Source organism: Bactrocera tryoni, chromosome 1, assembly GCF_016617805.1.
Source record: "Bactrocera tryoni isolate S06 chromosome 1, CSIRO_BtryS06_freeze2, whole genome shotgun sequence".
NCBI classification, from domain to species: domain Eukaryota; kingdom Metazoa; phylum Arthropoda; class Insecta; order Diptera; family Tephritidae; genus Bactrocera; species Bactrocera tryoni.
The window spans coordinates 25,848,630-25,869,925 of record NC_052499.1 but is presented as its reverse complement, the minus strand read 5'-3'; the positions used below and the strand labels follow the sequence as shown (position 1 = coordinate 25,869,925).

At 36.8% G+C, this 21,296-nt stretch overlaps 1 protein-coding gene across 4 annotated transcripts in view; it reads left to right on the top strand.

Moving 5' to 3' along the window:
- LOC120766809 (dystrophin, isoforms A/C/F/G/H) overlaps positions 1-21,296 on the top strand; it is a 776,746-nt gene that overhangs the window by 109,853 nt on the left and 645,597 nt on the right. For all 4 annotated transcript variants that reach the window (XM_040092514.1, XM_040092517.1, XM_040092515.1 and 1 more), the window contains 2 exons: positions 7,800-7,963; positions 8,401-8,506. In XM_040092514.1, coding sequence (XP_039948448.1) covers positions 7,800-7,963; positions 8,401-8,506 — 270 coding nt within the window. The remainder of the gene's footprint in view (positions 1-7,799; positions 7,964-8,400; positions 8,507-21,296) is intronic.

The following is a 21,296-nucleotide window of genomic DNA, read 5'->3' as shown; positions in this document are numbered from 1 at the left end:
TTTCAGTTGCAAGTTTGACATGCAAACGCTGTGGCAACACAGGCAACTAGCCACAATAAAAATCTCAATGCAGCAGTGCGACACACTCACACATACATACACACTCGCAACCATCTTTATGCAAATATGTGTGTGTGTGTGCACAGTCAATCGTTGTGGAGCGCGCCAGCCAACCAGCTAAGCGGAGTCTATGGAATTCCAATAAAAGTGGCACATAGCTGGCAGCAATAATTGCTGTTGCAACAGTTTTGCAGTTCTCATTGCTGGCGAGTAATGTGTGCAGCAATTGAATTGACAACAATTGTGGCAGGGAGCAATGTAATGTGACGACAACTGCCACAGCGCAAACTAAAACAAAAAAATGGAACAGAAAAAACTTTAAAACAAAAAGTGCAAGAAAATGTTGGTCCTGTCGGGCGCACGTCCAACTTTCGTCCTGGAATACTTGCAATTTATCGGCGCATTTTATTCTTCTTTTTCTCTCCATTTTGTTCTTTCATTGTTTCTTTTGGCTCTTGTTTTCTCATTAAATAGCCGCAGTAGTAGTTGTCGAGAAGTGTATTGCTGTCTTTTTACTATTCTGTTCCTATTTTTACTTTTTATGCTGTGGAACTCAACACCGATTTTCTGTTACAGTTTTTTCTTTTTATTTATGATTCATGTTTTGTTTTTGTAATACTCATCTCTCCTAATTCATTGCACGAAAATGTGTCAAGTATCTTTCGATGGTGTAGTTAAATGAGAAAAACTTTAATCATACCGTTATTAATCCGTGAAGTGCTGTGAAGAGTGGGTTAAGCTGGGCCGTAGCGTTTATTATTATGATCTCTCAGTTACAACTCAATATTATTGAAAGTTGCAGAAATTTTACAAATTTTTTTTTAATATATCAGCATTCATTGATATTTCCTCGAGCTGTTTTTACCGCGCATTAAACCTGCTTTAAAGTATAGTCGATCTGAGCCTTTCAATACATACTTTGAAATATTCCTCGATAAACACAGTGTTAACTTTTTCAATAATGCGGCAAAAGTTTGTAACACCCCGAAGGAAACCACGGAGACCATTTAAATATACATACATAAATCTAAAATATATTCATATAAGTTATCAGCTTGATGAGCTGCGTCCATTTAGTGATTTCCGTCTGTGCGTATATACTCTAGCTAGTCCCTAGATTTTTGAGATATGCTCAAAATGAAACTGGTGATTAGCCAAAACCGTCGATATCGGACTTCTGTAGCATATATCTGCTTCACTACACTTATAGTCAACTGAGCGTACTATTTGCAACACCATCACCCATCTCGATATCCAGCATTCTTCTTCTTCTTTATTAGAGTAGACACCGGTTGCGCAGTTATAGCCGAGTTTACAAGAGAGCGGCAGTCGTTCTTTCTTTTCGCAATTTACGGCAATTCAGTTCAAGTGCAGCCATGCCCTTCTCCACCTGATTTCTCCAACGGAGATTCATCCTCCTTCCATCGTTGGACCGCAGATGTGCCAATGTGGAAAGGCACATAAATCTTTCTCAGAACCTTTCTAACGTCAACTTATCAGATGTTGCCATCATCCACGCCCCTGCACCATATACCAGGACGGGGATGATAAGAGACTTGTAGAATTCGGACTCTGTTCGTCGGGGTAAGACTTTACTTTTCAATTGCCTACTTCCTCCAAAGTAGCACCTGTTAGCAAGAGTGATTCTGCGTTGGCTTTCGAGGCTGGCATTGCTATTGGTATTTATACTGGTTCCAATATAGACGAAATTATTTACGACTTCGAAATTATGACTACCAGCAGTGACGTTGAGCTTTTGGTGTTGCTCAACGTCAGCTTACACATCTATATTAGTTTTGCGGGGATAACAAATTCAGACATCGCGGCACAAAGGCAGTTCCTTTTTGTGCTATCAAAAGCAGCTTTGAAATCGCTGAAGTGGTGGTGAGTGTCGATTCTCTTTTCACGTGTCTTTTCCAAGATTTGACGCTGGGTGAAAATATGGTCGATACCAGACTTTCCAGGTCTAATACCACACTGATAAGGTTGTTTGTTGACAATTAGCTTTAATCTTTCACACAATACGTTCGCTAGAACCTTATGTGCGATGTTTAGGAGGCTTATCCCATGATAGTTGGCACAGATTGTGGGGTCTCCTTTTCGTGGATTGGACAAAGCACATTTAAATGCTTGTGTCCGACTATATTCTGCAAAGAAATTTATGTATTCTTTTTACCAGTGCTTTGCCGCCGTATTTGAATTGCTCGTCCGACAATATATCGGCCCCTGCTGCTTTGTTATTCCATAGACTGGTTATAGCTATTTGGACTTCTTCAATGTTGGGCAGTGAAACGTCCGCTCCATCGTCATCGATTGGTAGCTCAAGTTCACAATCTCCTGGTGATATGCTTTCACTCAGCAGGCTAGAGAAGTGTTCAATAAGACGGCGCCACCTCCCACATATCGCGTCAATCAATTGATCTATTGAGAGAACACTTTGGTGAGCAGGCAATTTCACGGTTTGGGCCGGTTGATTGGGCACCAAGGTCAAGTGATAAGACACCATTAGATTTTTTCCTCTGAGGATATGTAAAGTATAGAGTCTATGCGAACAATCTCGCTTCGAATCAGGCCTTGGAGCAAAACATCACGCGTGCCATTCGCCAGTTGCCAGTCAAAACGCTTGAACGTGTCATAGGGAATTGGAATCAATCGATGGATCGTCTGAGACGTAGCCGCGGATAACATTTGGAGGAGTTAATCTTCAAAAAATAAATGCCAAAGAATATTCATTCGAACGATAATAAAAATTTCCCATTAAATTTGAGGTTTCTGTGTTTTTTCTTGAAAAAAGTGGGGAACCTCGAAATAGAGCACCTTTTAAATGTAGCTGAAAATATTGTTGTAGCTTCGGTTTCAGCCGATTTGAATTTTTATTCTTGATTTAAATATTTTTGAAGTATGGCAACCCAGCTTTTTTCAAATATGGTACAATTTGCGTTTTTATTGCGTTCGTCTTATGCAATTACTTTGATTTTGAAATGTGTGGCAACTCTTTCATATGTGTGAGAGATAAAAGTGTCACTGGCTTGCCATTAACATCTAAATTCTTTACAATCTTTAATTGATTTTAATTGTTATATTTTGTTTTCATAAAGGTGGCAACCTTAATTTATTTGAAAGTTTTTAATTTTTAATTTACCAAATTTAAAATCATTTTACTTCAAGCTCATTAGACATTTCGCTCACCTTATTTTTTGCTTGCTTAAAAAAGCTCAATGTGTTTTAGAAAGCTGGCAACACTGGTTTTACTAAATTTGTTAAATTTAAGATTAAAATTCAATATACATATATATTTCAAATTAATTTGCTACATTTTCGATAACCTAACTCTAAATTTTTTAAGTAGGTGGCAACTCTACCACACATTAACTCAAAAGCTTTCTGCTTTTAATATTTTTTTATTCAGAAATATTTGTATATCATTTAAATATCGCGCAAACTAATTCTAAACCACCACAACCAAAAAGTTAAATAAAAAGTCAACACAAAGAAAAACAAAAACAACACGCAGAAGTCAAGCGACAAGCTAAGCGCCTAATAATCACGCACCCTGCATGTGGCCAACACTCTCCGCTACATACAGTTACATTTACGTGTACTACTTAAATTTCCTGTGACAGCGGGAGATCCCACCGAAAACCGTTATGCGCTTTTAGTTACCGTTAATGACCATTAAAAAGGGATTAATTAGTGTAAACCTGCAAGCGCCAATAAAACAACAACAAAAATTCAATAGGAAAGCAAACATAAATTAGTGTCTTAGCTGGCTAAGCTGGAAAATTCATAAAAATGTAATAAAAGAGAAATAAACTTAAAAGGTCCAAAAGAAACATGGCAAGTACTTCAGCCCACCCGGCAGCTCTGATTTCCTGCTGCACGGACATTTTACGGGTTACTATGATGATTGACAGCTTTCGTACATATGTATGTATGTGCCGCCTTTCATATATGTATGTGCATGTGTGTCGGATTACCTTTAGAGCTAATTGACAAGCGCAGCCTCTTCACCTAATTTTAATTATCTCAGTTTTTTGCTTCGCTTAAGTCTACTCCCCTGAAATACATACATATTTTTGGGGATTTGGGGGGTAACTGTGACTAATTACTCGGGGGGGTAAACATGATTCCGCTCGTTCGTTTCTGATGATGCTGCCGTTTTCCAAATCATCTCAGCAGTTTAATTTCCGCCAACTTTTTCACACTCTTCGCTTCATTATCGCCTTCTACTTCTTTGCCATCGCATCAACTCAAGTTTCAGTTTCTGGCTTGTCACCTATTTCTTTTTGCTAAGTGCTCAACTATTTTCCCTTACCCGGTGTACTTAATGTCATCTCTCTATTGGGTTGACCTGGTTGACCTAATTGTGTGAATCAATCGAAAAGCTATTGCTTTTGTTGAAATCACCGTCGGGTAATTGGAGTGCGAACAGAGTGATGTAATGACTCCCAAATTGCATGAAAAATCGCTTTAATTAGTGATACTTAGCGGCTAGCGGTAATATTGGGTCAATTGGTTGAGTTCTTGCGGAAAGCGATAAGCCGAAAGAAAGTCAGCAAAGGGAAGAGTGGCGAAATGTATATTTATATACATAACTGCTATGGATCAAGTCTTAATTCATTCCAATTATATGGAATGTAAGCACTAACACTTTGCTCCTTGTCCTTTCCCTTCTCAAGCTACTTTACTTGAATGCAGACAATAAATACAATACCAGCTTTGATAGACATCAATGGACATGCACACGTTCTTTTCATGAAACAACTTACAAGAATCAGAAAATTATCAAATTACATATCCGAAAACACCGATGCAAATTCTAACTGAATATTATATAATGTTACATTACTTTCCTTTATTCTGATTTGACATAACGTATTCAGAATATTTTCCCTTCAACATTAAATCCGCGGAAACTGAAATATTCCTCAGAGCCTCAGGTTCTAAGTTCATGGCACTGAGATCATATAATATTTTCTTTTTTATACTCCTGTAACATGTTGCTAAGAGCAAAACGAGTTCTTAGGTTGACGTAGTGTATACATCTCTTAAGCCTTTCAAGCCATAATAACCATATTCGGTCAAGATAAAACCCTACCGTCAGTGTGAAAATGAATGGAAATCACATATCTCGGGTTATTCTTATCCTTAAAAATCTTATGTCACGGTGTGAAACCCTATTTCCTATGTAACATAATTTTAAGTTCTATTTGATTCTTTCACTTTCTGGTAAACAAATCAAGAAGCAATTGATACAACTTTCTACAAAAAGTGCCTTTGAATGTTAGATATATACTTGTAAATGGAAGATCTTTGTAATCTAGTTAAATGAAGCCAGAAAAAACAATTTTATTTGAACACCCATTCCTTTTCAATATAAAACAATGCTTAAGAGCCTTTCCATTCTAATGGAAAGTGTTGCTATTTTATAAAAACGCCTCCTTCTACAAGTTTTAACTTAGAGAACCTGAAAAGGTATGCGAAAAGTTTGCCAGAGGGTATTCATTATCGCATTAAATTCTAGTTGTAAATGCTTGGTTATTTTGAGTCGTTGCCCTAATGATGGAATGTTGTTTAGTTGTAGTTCTATGGAAGTCAGTATTCTTTATTTCGAGCCAAATTTCTTATTCTCATACAAGTATTGCCAAAAATGCATGTAATGCAAGGTTTAATATTTTTTTAAAGAATATCCTTCGTTTCCTCCACTTTGTTAGATATTTCTTAGTTTCTTACCATATATGTACCAATAATTCAAGATTTTAGACCTTGTATTACAGTAGAGGTTCAAGAAAGCATTTTACACCGCTTTATATAGTCTTTTAGATATTGTTATTGTTGGTTTATAAATGCCGGCACCGACCAATGTTGTGAAGAGCCTTTAGCGCTTTTTCGCAAAGCCTCCACCTTAATATTTGTTTAGTCTAGCTTTGGTAGCTTTGGTATAGCTGGTTGGTATATATTCATGATTTTTTGTTTTGTAGGAGTAAATACGGGAACTTTGGGAGCATGGTAGGATGAAGTCTTTATCGTTGTAAATTACTTTCGAGAAAAAAGTCATTTTCCAGATGATCTTTGATTTAAAGTTCTCTATTGTGGCATTTGTCACTAGATATCAATTTTATTAAGACTGGACGACTTTTATATATATTAACATATTTCCTATGTATCAATTTTATTAAGACTGGACGACTTTTATATATATTAACATATTTATTATATTTATAAATTTTTTTCGTATAATATTTCAAGACCTCACTATACTTAAATAAATTCCTAACTGCAAAGTTATTAAAAACCTTAAACTTCGGTTGTAGCTAAATTACCCTTCACAAATAAACAAATTTTTTGCAACTGTTGTGGCAAACCCCCTTCAGGATATAAAAATGTAAATTAACGCATGTGGAGAACCGAATTATTTTACTTATATTCAAATTAATCTTTAAACATACTTTTTCGACACAATTTCTTGCTGAAGCAAGGTGAGGTTTTGTAAGTAGACTCCTGTAAATATCCAATAGTAAATAGTTGACTAGGTTGTGTACTTGACCACGTTTCTTTGGGTAATAGTCCTGGCTAATGCTTAACAAGAAATTGAGCACATAACCTAATCTGAGATATCAAAAACACACTCGGCGTGGAGTAATCTTTGAACTCTATTTTTAATATGGCTCTGGTTATAAAAGTATAATTCCAAGTGCCTTTTTGACAAACCTATTGAATTGAAAAGAAAAATCTTTTAAAATGTAAAATACGAGGTGTGTTCAAAAAGTATCGCGAATTTTGAATTTTCGCGGGTTACGTATATTCGAATTTCGAATTTTTTGTGACGTTATGTTGGAATGTTCATTTAATTGTTGACAGCTGCTTTGCTTGCACGTGTTTTGGATCGTCTTCGATTTTTTCCTATTCAAAAAAATGGATCAAAGAACCTGTATCAAATTTGTGTGAAAAACGAAATTAAGTGCGCGGATGCATTCCGAATGTTGACTGTGGCATACAGACCAGCTACTTTCGACCGAAGCATTGTTTATCGGTGGTACAAAATGTACTCAGAAGGCCGAGAAGGCCGGACGCCCGAGCACTTCAACAACAGACGAAAAAATTAATGAAGTGGAGAAAATGGTATTGGCCAATCGTCGAATCACCGTTAGAGAAGTTGCTGAGGACCTAAACATATCGATTGGCAAGTTATGCGAAATTTGCGCGAAGCAATCCGCCAGAAACGCCCGGATTTGTGGAAGAACAAAAATTGGCTTTTGCACCACGATGTGATCACTAGTGATGCCGCAGCCACCGTATTCCCCAGATCTGGCCCCCTGTGACGTTTTCTTGTTCCCTAAACTGAAGAGGCCCATGAAAGGACGACGTTACGCTTCTCTTGACGAGATAAAGACGGCATCGAAAAAGGAGCTGAAGAAGATAAAAAAATGATTTTTTGAAGTGCTTCGAAGATTGGAAAAACCGTTGGCACAAGTGTATGATATCTCATGGGGATTACTTTGAAGGGGACAAAATAGATATTCATGAATAAATAAATAATTTTTGAAAAAACACAAAATTCGCGATACTTTTTGAACACACCGCGTATACATAAAACCGAACCTCTTTAAATTTTAAATTATAACCGATCTGTATTGCTTCTCCTTACTTTCCACTACATGTCATAACTGGAGTGAGCTCTCCAATTTGCAAATAAATGCACGAAGTATAATAATAAATTGATTTTCTCTTTTATACAGATTATAACGACGAGGCGAGTGGCACCGGAGTATTGGCTGGAAGTTTCGATAAATCCGTATTGCAAATATCGGATTGGCTGACGTGGGAGCAAAACATGATAAAAATACAAAGTGTTGCCGTAGACGATGTGGACGCGGTGCGGTTGGCCATCGAGAAGCAGGAGGTGAGTGCAATATGCATGCGAATGCGAGAAATACACACTTTTGCATGTGTGTGTGTATGTCAGAGATAGCGAGCATCAATGCAAATCGAAATCGGTCACTGCTCGAGCACTTTCTCATATCCGGACACTTATGTCGGCAATCTACACGGCATGCTGCGCTACATTTTTGTTGTTTCCTTGTACAACAACAGCAGCGACAATAAATTGTTGCACGTGTGCGCTGCCAGCGTGCTGATATTGCGCCTTTTGACTGCTCGTCATTGGTTACCCAGTTTCAGTGAAGTTTTATTTTATGAGCCATTTATTGTATGAAAATAATACAAAACTTCACACACACACACACACACACACACAAATATTTGTAATACCGTTAAATGATTTATGCACTGTATGGAATTTCATTTTAATCGCTTTGCGCATTTTTCCCGCTTTTGCAGAAAGTTTTACGCGAGTTGAAAATGAAAAAGCCGCAACTCAATGAATTGGTTCACACGGCTGAAGTGCTGAAGGGCGACGTTAAGCGGCAACAGTTGCAGGAAAAAGGTGAGTACATGCTTGAAAATAAAAACTAGCAGCGCCAAACACTTTTAAAACGCGCTTAAAAATACAAAAGTGCAATTTTATTATAACTAGGCAACACTTGAACGGCGTATTGAGTGCGTTTGCCGGCTATTGATAGCCGATAGTTGAGTGTTGCTTCATAAAATTCACTTTTCTCTATTTCTCTTTTTAATTTATTTTATCAAAGAGAATTCGAGACGCATAAATTTACGATTGTAAAATGTAAGAAACAGTTTTTTTGAGTCTTTTTAATTAAAATTTCATCAGTACCAACTTTCACTCTTCGTAAATATTTGGCCAGTGCTGAAGCCTTTGAAAATGATAAAATGTGAAGAAGAAATCATAGAAAGCTGAATACCAATGGAAAAGAGAGAAAAAATAAAAATGTGAAAGTCAAAGTAATTTACGGACAACTGAGTTTGGAAAGAGAAGACCCCCTGCGTCCTTCGAGTTTTTAAGTGTTGAAGACGGTTTATCTTGATTTCCGGTAAAACTAAGAGTCCTATGGAAAATAGTTGAATGGCAAAGTTGCTAGTAATATAAATATCTACGATATTGTCTTAACACTTTTGTAACATAACCTTAAAATCTACGTGAAAAATTCAAATTTCTTGGTTATTCGAACAAAGCCAAAGTTGCTTTTTCTATTTCACTTACCTTTTTTCGTAAGAATCGTTTAGGAGGGGCCTTTTTAACATCAGAAATTCTTTCTAATATTTTCTGAGAAAACTTAGCATTGCGATTGAAAATTAAGGTCTTTTTCCAGTACTCCCTCAAAATAAGGTGATAAAAATATTTTCAATCAAAAAAATTACGATGTGCATAGGGCATGAAAAGGTTAGATTTTCGCGAATTTCGCAAAGGAAAAGATATAAAGCCAAAAACTTTTTTATTTTTTCACATAAATTTTGAGGTTAACCAAAGGGGTAACTCTTTCTATTATCTGCAACTTTGCCATTAAACCTTTTTTTCATAGGACGCGGTGTTCTGCGGGATTTCGAGATAGCCCTTAAAAATTCAATCACCTTTCTTCCTTAAGCTTGCACGTCCTCCAGTCGCCACAAATTATTGTTTCTTTCTTTTCCAATGGATTTCATCAAACTATGAGCTTCCTGTTTTACAAATTTTCGATCCTGCTTTATATGGGCATAGAAGACTTTTAAATGATATACCTTTTAATCGAAGTATATCTGTTGAATCGTCATCGGTTCCAATTACCTTATAATAAGTAATTCTGACATCGCGTTGAATAGCGAAAATGAACTCAATTATTGAAATTTTATTTCCATTGGAACCATTAATGGCGTCATATTCTCTCGCGCCTTTGCTCCACCTCCAGATTTGTTAATATAAAGATAACACAAGTAATTAAATTCTTCGGAAGACAACAACAGTTAGAATTTGTTAAAAAAATAGAATTTGATAAAAAATAGTATAGCGAAATTAATGCAATTCTACAACTAGGAGACCCTCTGTATGAAGGAAGGCAAAAACCAAATTTAGGGCATGTAAAAAGGTAAAATTTTTGACTCAATTGAAACCTATGTGCTTTTTTAGCGGTCCTTGATTCGTCACTTTGTTGCTCTATCGATTTCACCTCTGTTCTACCCTCTCCTAAAATTATACGTATAAGGAGTGAGCCATTTCGAGTTTGCCTAATTTTTTGAAGAAAAACACAGAAACTTCAAATTTAATGGCGAATGTTTCATTCAAAAGAACATTCTTTGGCATACATTTCTTGAAGATTGTCTCTTTCAATTGTTCTACGTCTCAGATGGTCCATTCTTTGAGTCCAATTTTCAACCTGAATAGAAGCGGGATTGACTGCAATCTGTCGAAAATACAATTAAAAAATACCTCTTCTTGGGTCCCACGTTACATTTTGTTATGTAAACGATAATTCAATAGTTAACCAGTTGATCGCACTTCAAGGTGACCTCATTAAAACGGTATAATCGCTCGCTATTCTATCTGTATTTAATTACACAAGTGAATTTTTTTTCATGCAGCTGCGTTCGATTCGTCACTCTTAAAAGAAGTAGACCACTTTTTATACCAGTTGCTAAAAAGTATTATAGTTTTGTTCACATAACGGTTGTACGTATCACCTAAAACTAAACGATATGGATATAGGATTATATACTTGTATATATAAATGATCAGGGTGACGAGAAAAGTTGAAATCCGGTCGCCTGTCTGTCCGTCCGTCCTTCCGTGCAAGCTGTTACTTGAGTTAAAAACTACTACAGAGACGTAAAAATTTTCTGCTGGGAAGGTATGACAAGGCTTCATAGGGGCCTTGGTAAAAATTGGGCGATGGACTTTTTGTTGAAATCCCATATCTCGGGACCCGACCAACCGATTTCGACAAAATTAAGTGTTTTGCATTCTTCTTACATTCTTATGTGTGTCACATTGTCGAAATGGACGAAATCAGATAACAACCACGCCTACTTCTCATATATCTATCTATCTATCTCAAGCGCTGGCAGCCTGAAGTATTACCACTATTCTTCGATTATATGATGGCATGTCTTATATGTGTGGCTTATTAATCCTGGCCATAATTCGATAGCTCGAGAACTCAAACTGTTTGAAGACAATGGTCATGGGGAATACAATATCGATCAGAACGAGGCTTGGCATCTCATGGAATTCAGTCAAATTTGTTTGCTCTGATCCATCCCACTTCTTTTTTATATGCCTGAGAGAGTGTTTAATCCTCCACATTTTGTCGAAAAATCTCCATAAAACAAATCATTTAGCTCAAAAAATTAAGAAAAAAATGAAGATTTGAGACCATTTTTACCAAACAGAGCACTTTTTAGTGACATTGGCGATAATTTTTGTATAAGTAGGTGTGCGACTATAGCAGTACTACCTCCGCAAACCGTAAAAATATGCAACAAAACAAGTAGTAACCTCATCGTCATCATTTACTTAATTGCACACACTATAAACATCTGTATACGAGAAAATGCCTTCGGCCTTTTCAAGCATGGAAAATTATGGCAGCTTTAAAATAATTACCCCAGAGGCTAACATTGAGCATAATTAGAGAGTTGTGTGGAAGGGCGACATTAGAGGGGAGCCAACAAGCCGAACATATGCAAATACCAACTAACAGAACTTGCCACACACAGGAAAGCCGAACAGCCATGCAGTTAAACGGTAAGGGAAGGGGCACAATGTTCACCTTTGACTTTGTTTGCGGTTCGCAAAACAGCCGCAACAACAACAATAAGCGTAAAAACCAAAGCAAAAGCAACATAATTATACTAAAAGGAAGGATAACAGAAAGGAATAACAACAGGCAGCATGAAGTATGGCATAATGTGGCATGAACTTTTGGAATATCAGCAAAACATGCACACGTCCACACACATACACACACACATGCATGGAAGCACATAAAGTTATTATGGCGAACGACATTGCCGTAGACGCCAAAGCAGGAGCACATATTGTCTGGCGCAACAAAGCCAACGCAGATGATATGTTAGACAACAATAAGTGTAACAACAACACAAATAAGTTCGAATGCATTATAGAAGCAGAAGCGACCAAAGTTCAAAAACACAAGTTTGACACTTGAAAACGAACATAGGAATAAACTCAGCCACTAGGATACGCGGACAAGAGTCCTGACAGCAAGGAGAAGGTGGTGGCTAAACTTGCTTACGCGTAGCGGACGAGAGGGTTGAGCGAGGTGTGTGGACGCACGTAGTAAGATAAACAAAATAGAATCAATGTATAATGTGAGAACACTGAAAAGAAAATAAGTAGCAAAAGCAAAAATAGTAAACGACGAAGGAGAAAAGGTAAAGTAAAAGAAATAAAAAAAGTAAAGGTGAGAAAAGTGGGAAACTCATCTTTGCGAACGAGAGTATTAACAATGAGGGGTTGTTTTTATGAGAGAAAAAGAGACCAAGTGCATGCTCTAAACATAAAGAGAACGCGAGGAAGTGTCATAATTGTAAATGCGAGCAGAGAGCAAAGACTTGCTGAGAGAGCAATAAATAGAGAGTTTTTACTCAATAGTTGCTCTGGGAGCAACGCATGCGTTGAACGAGCCAAAAGTGAGCAATCAAATCAATTAATTAACGCATGCAAGGTGAAAATTGCCAAAAAAAAGAAGAAATGAAAGAAAGCCGGTGATAAAGGTTTCGGTAGGCAGAATATACATACACATACATATACTTCTAGTGGATAACGATGGAGTATATGCTATGTAGAGAGGTATTGTAGTGATTGTGTGCCGAAGTAAAACAAAAAATTTAAAATTAAAGGAGCCACATATCCCTTCTTTATAGTACACAGCTCGAAAGTTCGTTTATTTAAAGGAGTTGCCAATATCACCGGTTTAATTGATTGTATCCAAAAAAGAAGGCAGAAATCAAAAAAGTGAGTGTTAGGGTAACAAAAAAAGAAACTAAAAAAGCGTCAAAGAAGGGAGTAGTACGCGAATAAAGACACAAAGGAATGTTACACACCTTACAGGGTGGACTCTTAGCCTATCAATATCTTCAGCAGTATGAGCAAATGCATGAAACTTCCTACCCTTTATAGTTTTTGAGCTCTTGCCTATGTACTTGACTAGCCGTTAATAAGTCTAAAAACTATTGGATTTTTTGAAGCGTGCTAATAGGACATTTATATGAACAAACGAGAGTTAATTGTCAGCCACTCAGCAGCACTCAAGTGACTGTAAATAAGTAAATTAGCAATATACTCGCACAGATTTGTTCAGTAGAAACTTGTGTGTGTTGTTGTAAATAGACTTCAATCAACTTTAGAAAACTATTTATACAATAAACAGAGTGTGTTGAGTTTTACACCAAATTTGTGATACCCAGAAGAAGACGTATGAGACCCCATACAATTTTTATAGACAAATTATCAGCGTGACGAGCTGATCTGATTTAGCCTTGTCCATCTGTCAGTACAAATGCCAACTAGTTATAAGTTTTTAAGATATCAAACTGAGATTGTACATATACAGTGGCTCCCAGCTTATTTCATGGAGATAAATTTTATCAGTTTATATTCCCATGAAAATGGAAATAATGACATGAAAATAATGACATAATGGCGTTTGTGAAAGTCGAGTTAACAGTGTACCAATTTCAGTAAAATAAGCCCCCGTACAACGGTTAAGCAGCGGGACTTAGTCATAAACCAGAGCAAAAGAAAGATTACTGCGTAAAATTGCTGAGATAATAAATTTAAGTAGTCCGATAGTGCAAAATATAAAGAGCGTTACCTACATGAAAGTCGCATTCAAAATAAAGACCGAAATGCAGCAAATAAGATTTTCGATGACCGGGACGAGCATTTAATTGTGCGTAAAATGAAAAAAAAAACCTGAGGCTATCAGTTCCAAAGTCAACTATAGAGATTCAGAAGGAGCTAGGGAAATCATTTTGTGTTGAAACTGTGCGTCGGGTACCACGTGCGCGGGACTTCAAGTAGCCGGATAGAAGCCATTCATTAGCATAAAAACCAACTAAGCCGAGTTGCCTTTGCCAGGGAACTGGAAACCAGGGATTTTAACTAGTGGAACACTGTAATTTTTGCTGACGAGTCGAAAATCAACCTTTTCGGCTCAGATGGAATGGCTTCCGTGTGGCAGAAACCCAATACTCAGCTCTAGAGATGTAAGATTAGGCGAACTGTTAAAAATGGTGGTGGAAGTGTTGTTATGGTAGAGGTATGCATGTCTGCAGTCGGCCTTGGAAATTTGGTCTTTGTTGAGAATGTTATAGACAAAACATTGTACCTTAACATATTAAAATAATAATTAATCCAAAGTGCCGAGAAACTTCGGATACGCCAAAATTTCTGGTATTATCAGGACAATCGTCCGAAACACATATCGTCAATATCGTCAAACCATTTGTTGGAACCACCGATATCGGACCACTATAGCATATAATTGCCATAAGAACTGAACGATCAAAAACAAATTGTTTTTATTTGTGAGGGATATCATAGCTTCGGTGCCGAACTACGCCTGGAATTTTCGACTACATATCATACAAAATCAGATGTAAACTATTTGACAGCAGCGACTGCGAAATTTTACTTCACTCACTTTATAGTCCAGACCGTGCAATAATTGGAATGACCAGATTGATTTCTTACCTTCTTTTTGGTCTTTTAACATCCTTATGTAAATGACTCTATTAAAACTATCTTTCATTATCCTTCTGAACTAGAATTTCATGATACCGCCATCGCTGAAAACTGTCATGATATTTCTATACTATTTGAAGTTCTTGGTACTAAGTAGTTCAAACATTCCATGTCCTTATAATATTCTTGACTGTTTGGCAAAGTTTCGCCAGTGAATTTCTGTGAATCTGGCTCCCATCGACAACAAGAGAATGCTCACTGGAAAGACAATTTAGCCACTATGAAGACGTCTTCAACGTAGCTGAGCCTTATTTAAAGCAAAAGGCACTTCATACTACAAAATTAATATGGAAAGCCTAGAAGCTCGCTGGTTATCGAATTTTGTTGCACACGAACTTTTCATAATGCCTGAGTATAACTTAATTAAATAAATTCTTTCATATTTTACATACAATGATTTACTTAAAACCACACTGCATACTTACAATAATAGACGGCAGGTGAAACCTTAATGCGAACTCTCTGAATTCCATTCATGCTTTTCCCTCAAATCCTGGCACGCTTGTTGCACTCATAACTTGACCACTAATAAACATAACTCTGTATGGCGAAAGCGTCTACCACTCCGCCTCTTCAATTCGACTTATCCATTCCCTGTGCTGCATATATATTATACGTATGGCATATATCATGTATCGGAGTCCTCACTGCAAGTATATAAATAATGTCAGTATATTCTGCTTTGTTCGCTGTGCAGGATGCATTGTTGCGCTTTTGTTGGCTGTCTTCGCAGTTGACGGGGTCTTCAAGTGAAATGCAATGAAGTTTTCGTTTTTGTTGCCTTTCACCTTTTATCTTCACTTCAACAATGGTTTTATGCAAGTTGTTCTATTGTTGAAATATTGCCTTCATTAGTGGCTTGGGCCAAGCTTAAGGAGTGTGTTTGTTGCCTTATTGTTGTTTTAAGTGTAGAGTCAATTAAGCGCGTAATTTTATCAATTTTTTAATAACCTAACACTTCTACTATATGGGCATACCAGGTTGTTTAATAAGTTTTGTCGTTCGATAAGAGAGGGCGTATAAACATTTGCAGAATTCTGTGTGTTCTGGACTCCTTTTGTCTTATTTCCTTATCTCATTATTTATTTTTATTTTTTTCTTCTCTTTTGCGATATTCCGCAATCGAGAAGCCAATTTGTGCTAACGTCAGTGAGAACAAAAATAGGTATCTCTAAGTATACATACGTACATATGTATGTATATACTCGTAGCTGTATATAAATAAAAACAGGGTGGTGTTGTGTTGATGAAACTTTGAAGTGTAATAAAATCGAAACTCAGAATAACGTTATTAAGAAAAATTTACTCTCGATCGCAAATTCTTATTTATAACCTCAGTTCAATATACGAGTACATACCTACAGTTTTAAGATTTTGAATACATCTTTTTATATAAAAATTAAACTTAGAAGATAGAATAGTAAAAACCATTCATGAATAAAAAAAATACAATGAAATCTGTATTAAATGGACTCTCTATTAAGTGGACAACTCTATTAACTGGACTGAAAGGCTGGTAACCAGACATCGAGAAGGCAGCCTTAAATTCTTTATTTTTTTCCAATGAAATTTATTTGTATGAACATATTCAAAATTAAACCTCAATTAGAATCCATTGGATTCTTATACCGAGAAAAACGTTTTCACCTTTATTCGTAAATAAAATTTTCACTATAATGAATAATTTATTATATGAATAACAAAATAAAATGTCTACCACAGCAACGCGCGGCCGGATCCACTAGTAAAATTAATTTAAGAAAATTAAAAACCAATTTACTTAGTAAAAAACTGATGAAATATTCTTTGTCAAATCGATTCTGCTGCTTTTATCAAATACAGTTTCACTCATGTTTTGAGATCTGTATGTTATCAAGGTCTGCATTAATACCCTTTGTTCGAAGCACGTTGAGAATTTGATGAAAGATTTTTCGGTATTTATAAGCAATTCTATAACATGCAGTGAGTTCTTCTCCAACTGAAATTCAAAGTTTATTCAGCTGATTGTAAGATTACGCCTTCACTTAGCAAAATTATTCGATTCTTTCTCAATATATTATATTCGATTCTTGCAATATATTTATGAATGACTTATTTCCTTAAGACAATTCAAGTAACAGTGACTTCTTGTATACAACCCAGCTTGTCTTTATTGCCAACATGTTTCTATTGTTTTTGCTAAATATGTTTTTCATACTGAATTATAGCTGTTGCGCTTGCTTTTCGCTGCTTCGCTTTTATTTTCCACGTTCCTTATTTTTTTACACAGCAGACATGCGGCAGCGAAGTCGTTCTGGGGATATGTTATGATAAACTGTTATATCAGCTTTACGTATGCATGTATGTGCCCATAAGTCTGTTTATGTTTACCAGGTTCATTAGCAGGCATATAACAAGCCATTAGCTGAGCATACATGTAACAGGAGATTAATAAAGGCTTGATGCCTAGAAATCCTGGTAGAAATTTCGGGAAGATTCTACTAGTTCTTTTGTTGGGTAGGCTAGTATGAGTAGTGTTCCAGTAAGTTTTAAGACTCGTTGGAGAATCATATGGATCGGTATGTGGAGGTTTTATTGAAGTCGTAAGCACATATTGATATTTAATTGCTGAACTTAACCGATGATTGAAAATATAATTAAATCATTAAAAAAAATGATTTATCCGCGACTATAATCTTCAAACCTTATATGTTTTTAAAGAACGTGGGATTATTGTTCGGAACAAGATACACTGTTTTTTATTTGAACAATCTCTTTTCCGCTGTAGTTTTACCATAAGCTTGCGGATTACGCAATTTTCTCTGGCTTGGAGGCAAGTTTCTTAGATATTTAATCTTTCCATTTCACCTATTGATTATTATTTTCACAGCTCAACCTGTATTACAGCAATTTACACATTGATCCAATAAAATAGTTGTGAAGCTCCTCTATATTAAGTTCTCTAAAATGCATTGCAGTTTTTAAATTGGTTTTTTGGATCGCTTGAAATTAAAATGGGTGAATGGATGGGGCTTTAGAATAGTTTATACACTATATATCCACCTCTGTTGGTTCTTAATGCGGTATTTGGTTGAAATTTTCGAAAGAAAAGATATCCTTAAGATGAGTATCCACGTAATCAATAAACTTAAGCGGTTTCCTCATATATAAAATTTCTCAAGCTTCAGAATGGATGACTGGACTGCTAACGGTTCAAGTTTCTGTACCAGAAAAGGGTAGAATCGATTTTTTGGGAGCCTAAAATGGAGTCAGTAATAAGGCAGAAATGGCTTTAGAGACATAATAGAAATCCTCGACATTTAAGGGACGCTTCGTATATTTGTGGAAACATGCATTTAGTAGTGTAGTCTTTCTGATTTTTTCCCACCACCGTCGGCGTGTATTGCATGTTCTCTACATACCTGCCACCATTCAATAGCTAATTAAACTCGTCTATAACTCGTTTCTTTTAATTACGCGCCGCAAAACAAAAACAAGTGCAAGAAATTATTTGTAGAAGAAGATTCGAAAAGGAAAAATAAAGAGGCTCCACGACAACAGCAACGAAGAAATCACGCCAATTGAAAGCGAACAATGGCGTAAAGCAAATGTAGGAGGAAGCGTATTGAAGAAAGTCGTATTTCTCTAACTTCACAATGGATAATGTTGACTGCCTCAAATGGCAAAGTCTTGTTTTAATCTTGTTTCTCGGCGCTGGTATTTCTGCAGACCACTCGCTGATCCTCCGCGCGTACAAAATATGTGTTTTTATGTATGAGTGAATGTGCGACAAGTCTTACAATGCAGCTCGCTGGTGTGCTTCTTACGCTCCGCTGCACCCGCAAATACACAATACACTCAACCGCTAACCCGCTCTCTACTTCTCTGCCGCTTCTTCTAGGCCTTCGTCGACACCCGCACACTTCATTGCGAGCAATTCGTTCCAGCGCTTTCTTTCGTCGCGCCTTTTTAATATCAACTCATACATATGCAAACATGTCACTGGCAGGGTATCCGTATGTTTGTATGTGTGTGTTGATTGTTTTGAAAATACAAAGTTGTCGCAAGTATCGCAATAAATGGAGGCAACCAGCGTGAAAACTTAGCTATCTCGGCTCCATCCGTCTCATTATGCGCGTAAATATGCGTATCATATAAAATTAAATTAAATTAAATATTTCAAAGCGTCTTTTTTGAGTAGCATATAGCGGCTCATCATGCTCGCCAGGCACATTGTTGTTTTCTTAGAGAATCTTGTGTAGACTCTATGCTTTCCGCTGAATGCACTGAGAGAATAGTTCGAAAGAGGATAGACAAGAATATTAACGGTATGTCGTTTCATATACATATACTCGAGGTATCCATGCCTCTTCTTCTTCTTTAATGGGATACCACAAACGTATATATAGCCTAGTTTAAAACAGAGCGCTTGTCGTTCTTCCTTTTCGCTGCTTTGTGCCATTTGGAGATCCCAAGTGAATCCAGATTCTTCTCCAACTGGTCTTTCCAACAGAGTGGAGGTCTTACTCTTCCTTGTCGATTACTTTCAAAGCTGGAGTGTTTCGATTACTTTCAGAGCTGGAGAGATTTTAACAAACCCGACGACATGACCTCACACAGCTCATCGTTCCATCGAATACGGTATTCGCCATGGTCAATGCGCAAAGAACCATAAATCTTTCGCAGAACCTTTCGCTCGAAAACCGTACTGTCCGTCGTATCATCGAATGCGACGTGAACGCCAAGTCGCGAGTGCCACGACAGTAGATATTTTGTCTTGTCCTCGTTTACTATCAGACTCATTTGCATCGCTGTCTTTCCCTTTCTAAAGATGGAGTGATGTGTAGAAGTTCACGCAAGTGAGGAAATTTTTTTTCAGTGGCATCCACTTGGAAGTGGCCAGAAACGATTCTTTTACATACGGCTCAAGCAGCTCACGACTTTCGACCTTAGACCAAGTTTCATTTGCCAAAGAAGGTGAGCTAAAGTGAGAAGGCAAACCATCCAGGGTTGTGCGCTGGGTTTGGAACCCGACACGTGAAAGACTCCCCCAATGAAAAGAAGAAAACAAGGGTAGTTACCGCTAGTCAAATTTTGAAAGTTTAGTAACTGAAGAAGTTCCCAAGTCAAGAAATTATTCATTTGTGGACACTTGAGTGGGAAATGTTTGTATTTCCGTTAATTGTTTTGGAGTAGGCCTCCCTTTCAAGCCTTTTTAGCCCCCAGGTAGAACATATTTTATCCACAGTGCCTATAGCTGACTCTTTACCGAAATAATCGGTCAATCTCTGAGAAAAAAACGTGTCGAGAACGTGTTCACGACGTACCACCACCAGGATGGCCATCAGCAACAACTAATCAAACGATGAAACGTATAACTACCGATGATGAGTCTTGTGACTATACTTACGACCCGGAAAGATACGATCAATCCGTCGAATATGGTGGCAAAGGTGAGCCGAAGCCGAAAAAACCACGTCAAACCAGATTAAAAATTAAGACTATGTTGACAGTTTTCTTCAATTATCGAGGTATGGTGCTCTTCGAAATGCTTCCGACAGGCCCAACTGTCTACAAGGAATACTATTTGAGTGTTATGCGTAATTTGCGCTAAGCTATTCGTAGAAACATGCCGGAATTATGGCTCGACAACTCTTGGTTTTGCACCACGATAATGGACCATCGTGTACTCCAATCATTCTTCGTGTGCTTTTCGCGAAATTTATCTTACCGAATGCTCCGGGGAAACCGTTTTGAGTCAATTGAAAATATTAAACGTGAATCGTTAAGCGCATTGTAGGCTATTCGAGAATTCGCTTTAACAACTATTTCGAGGATTGGAAAAAACAGCAGCGGAAGTTTTTCCAATATATCCAATATATAAATTTGGCTTCTTTGGTTGAGTTTCTACCATATACATACATATATCACATTTGACTTAAATAAAAAAATGTTGAGCAAGGGGGTTCAGGGGGTATATAATATGGCGATTATAAGGATGGAATCTTAGTGCGTCAAAATATAGTGTAATTGTGAAAAAGGCAAATTTGTAGAACATTGAATGACTTGGAATAAATTTTTTAAGCATTCCATGAACATACAATGTCAAAATTTCACTTTTCCTCGAGTTTAATAATTAAAAATAACTTATGGCCCAATAGCACTCTTGAAGAGGATCGCCAACATATTTAACCATGTCATGTGTGTGTTGATCCAAGTTCTTGAAAATTGAAGAAAGGTACTTTTAAAAACTATAGTTCCTTTATAGCTTATCCGATTTCTACCCTCTTCTGGTAGTGATGGATATTAAGAATCCCATGTGTAATGTTATGATGGCTCACAGGTCGCTTCTGCAAGATTTTAAAAACATTTTCATAATTTGTTTTTTAATTGTTTATTCATTTGACTTTATGCTAAATACTCGTACCTCAAAAATGAGGAAAATATTGAAATTTAGTTTTCACTTTATTTAACACAATTTTTTTTAGTATTTTATTTTTTTAATGTATTTTAATTATTTTATTCTTTCAAATTTTTGAGGCGCCTACCTTACTCCCCTACGCCCACTCATTACTTCAGAGCTCCTCCTTCCATTTGG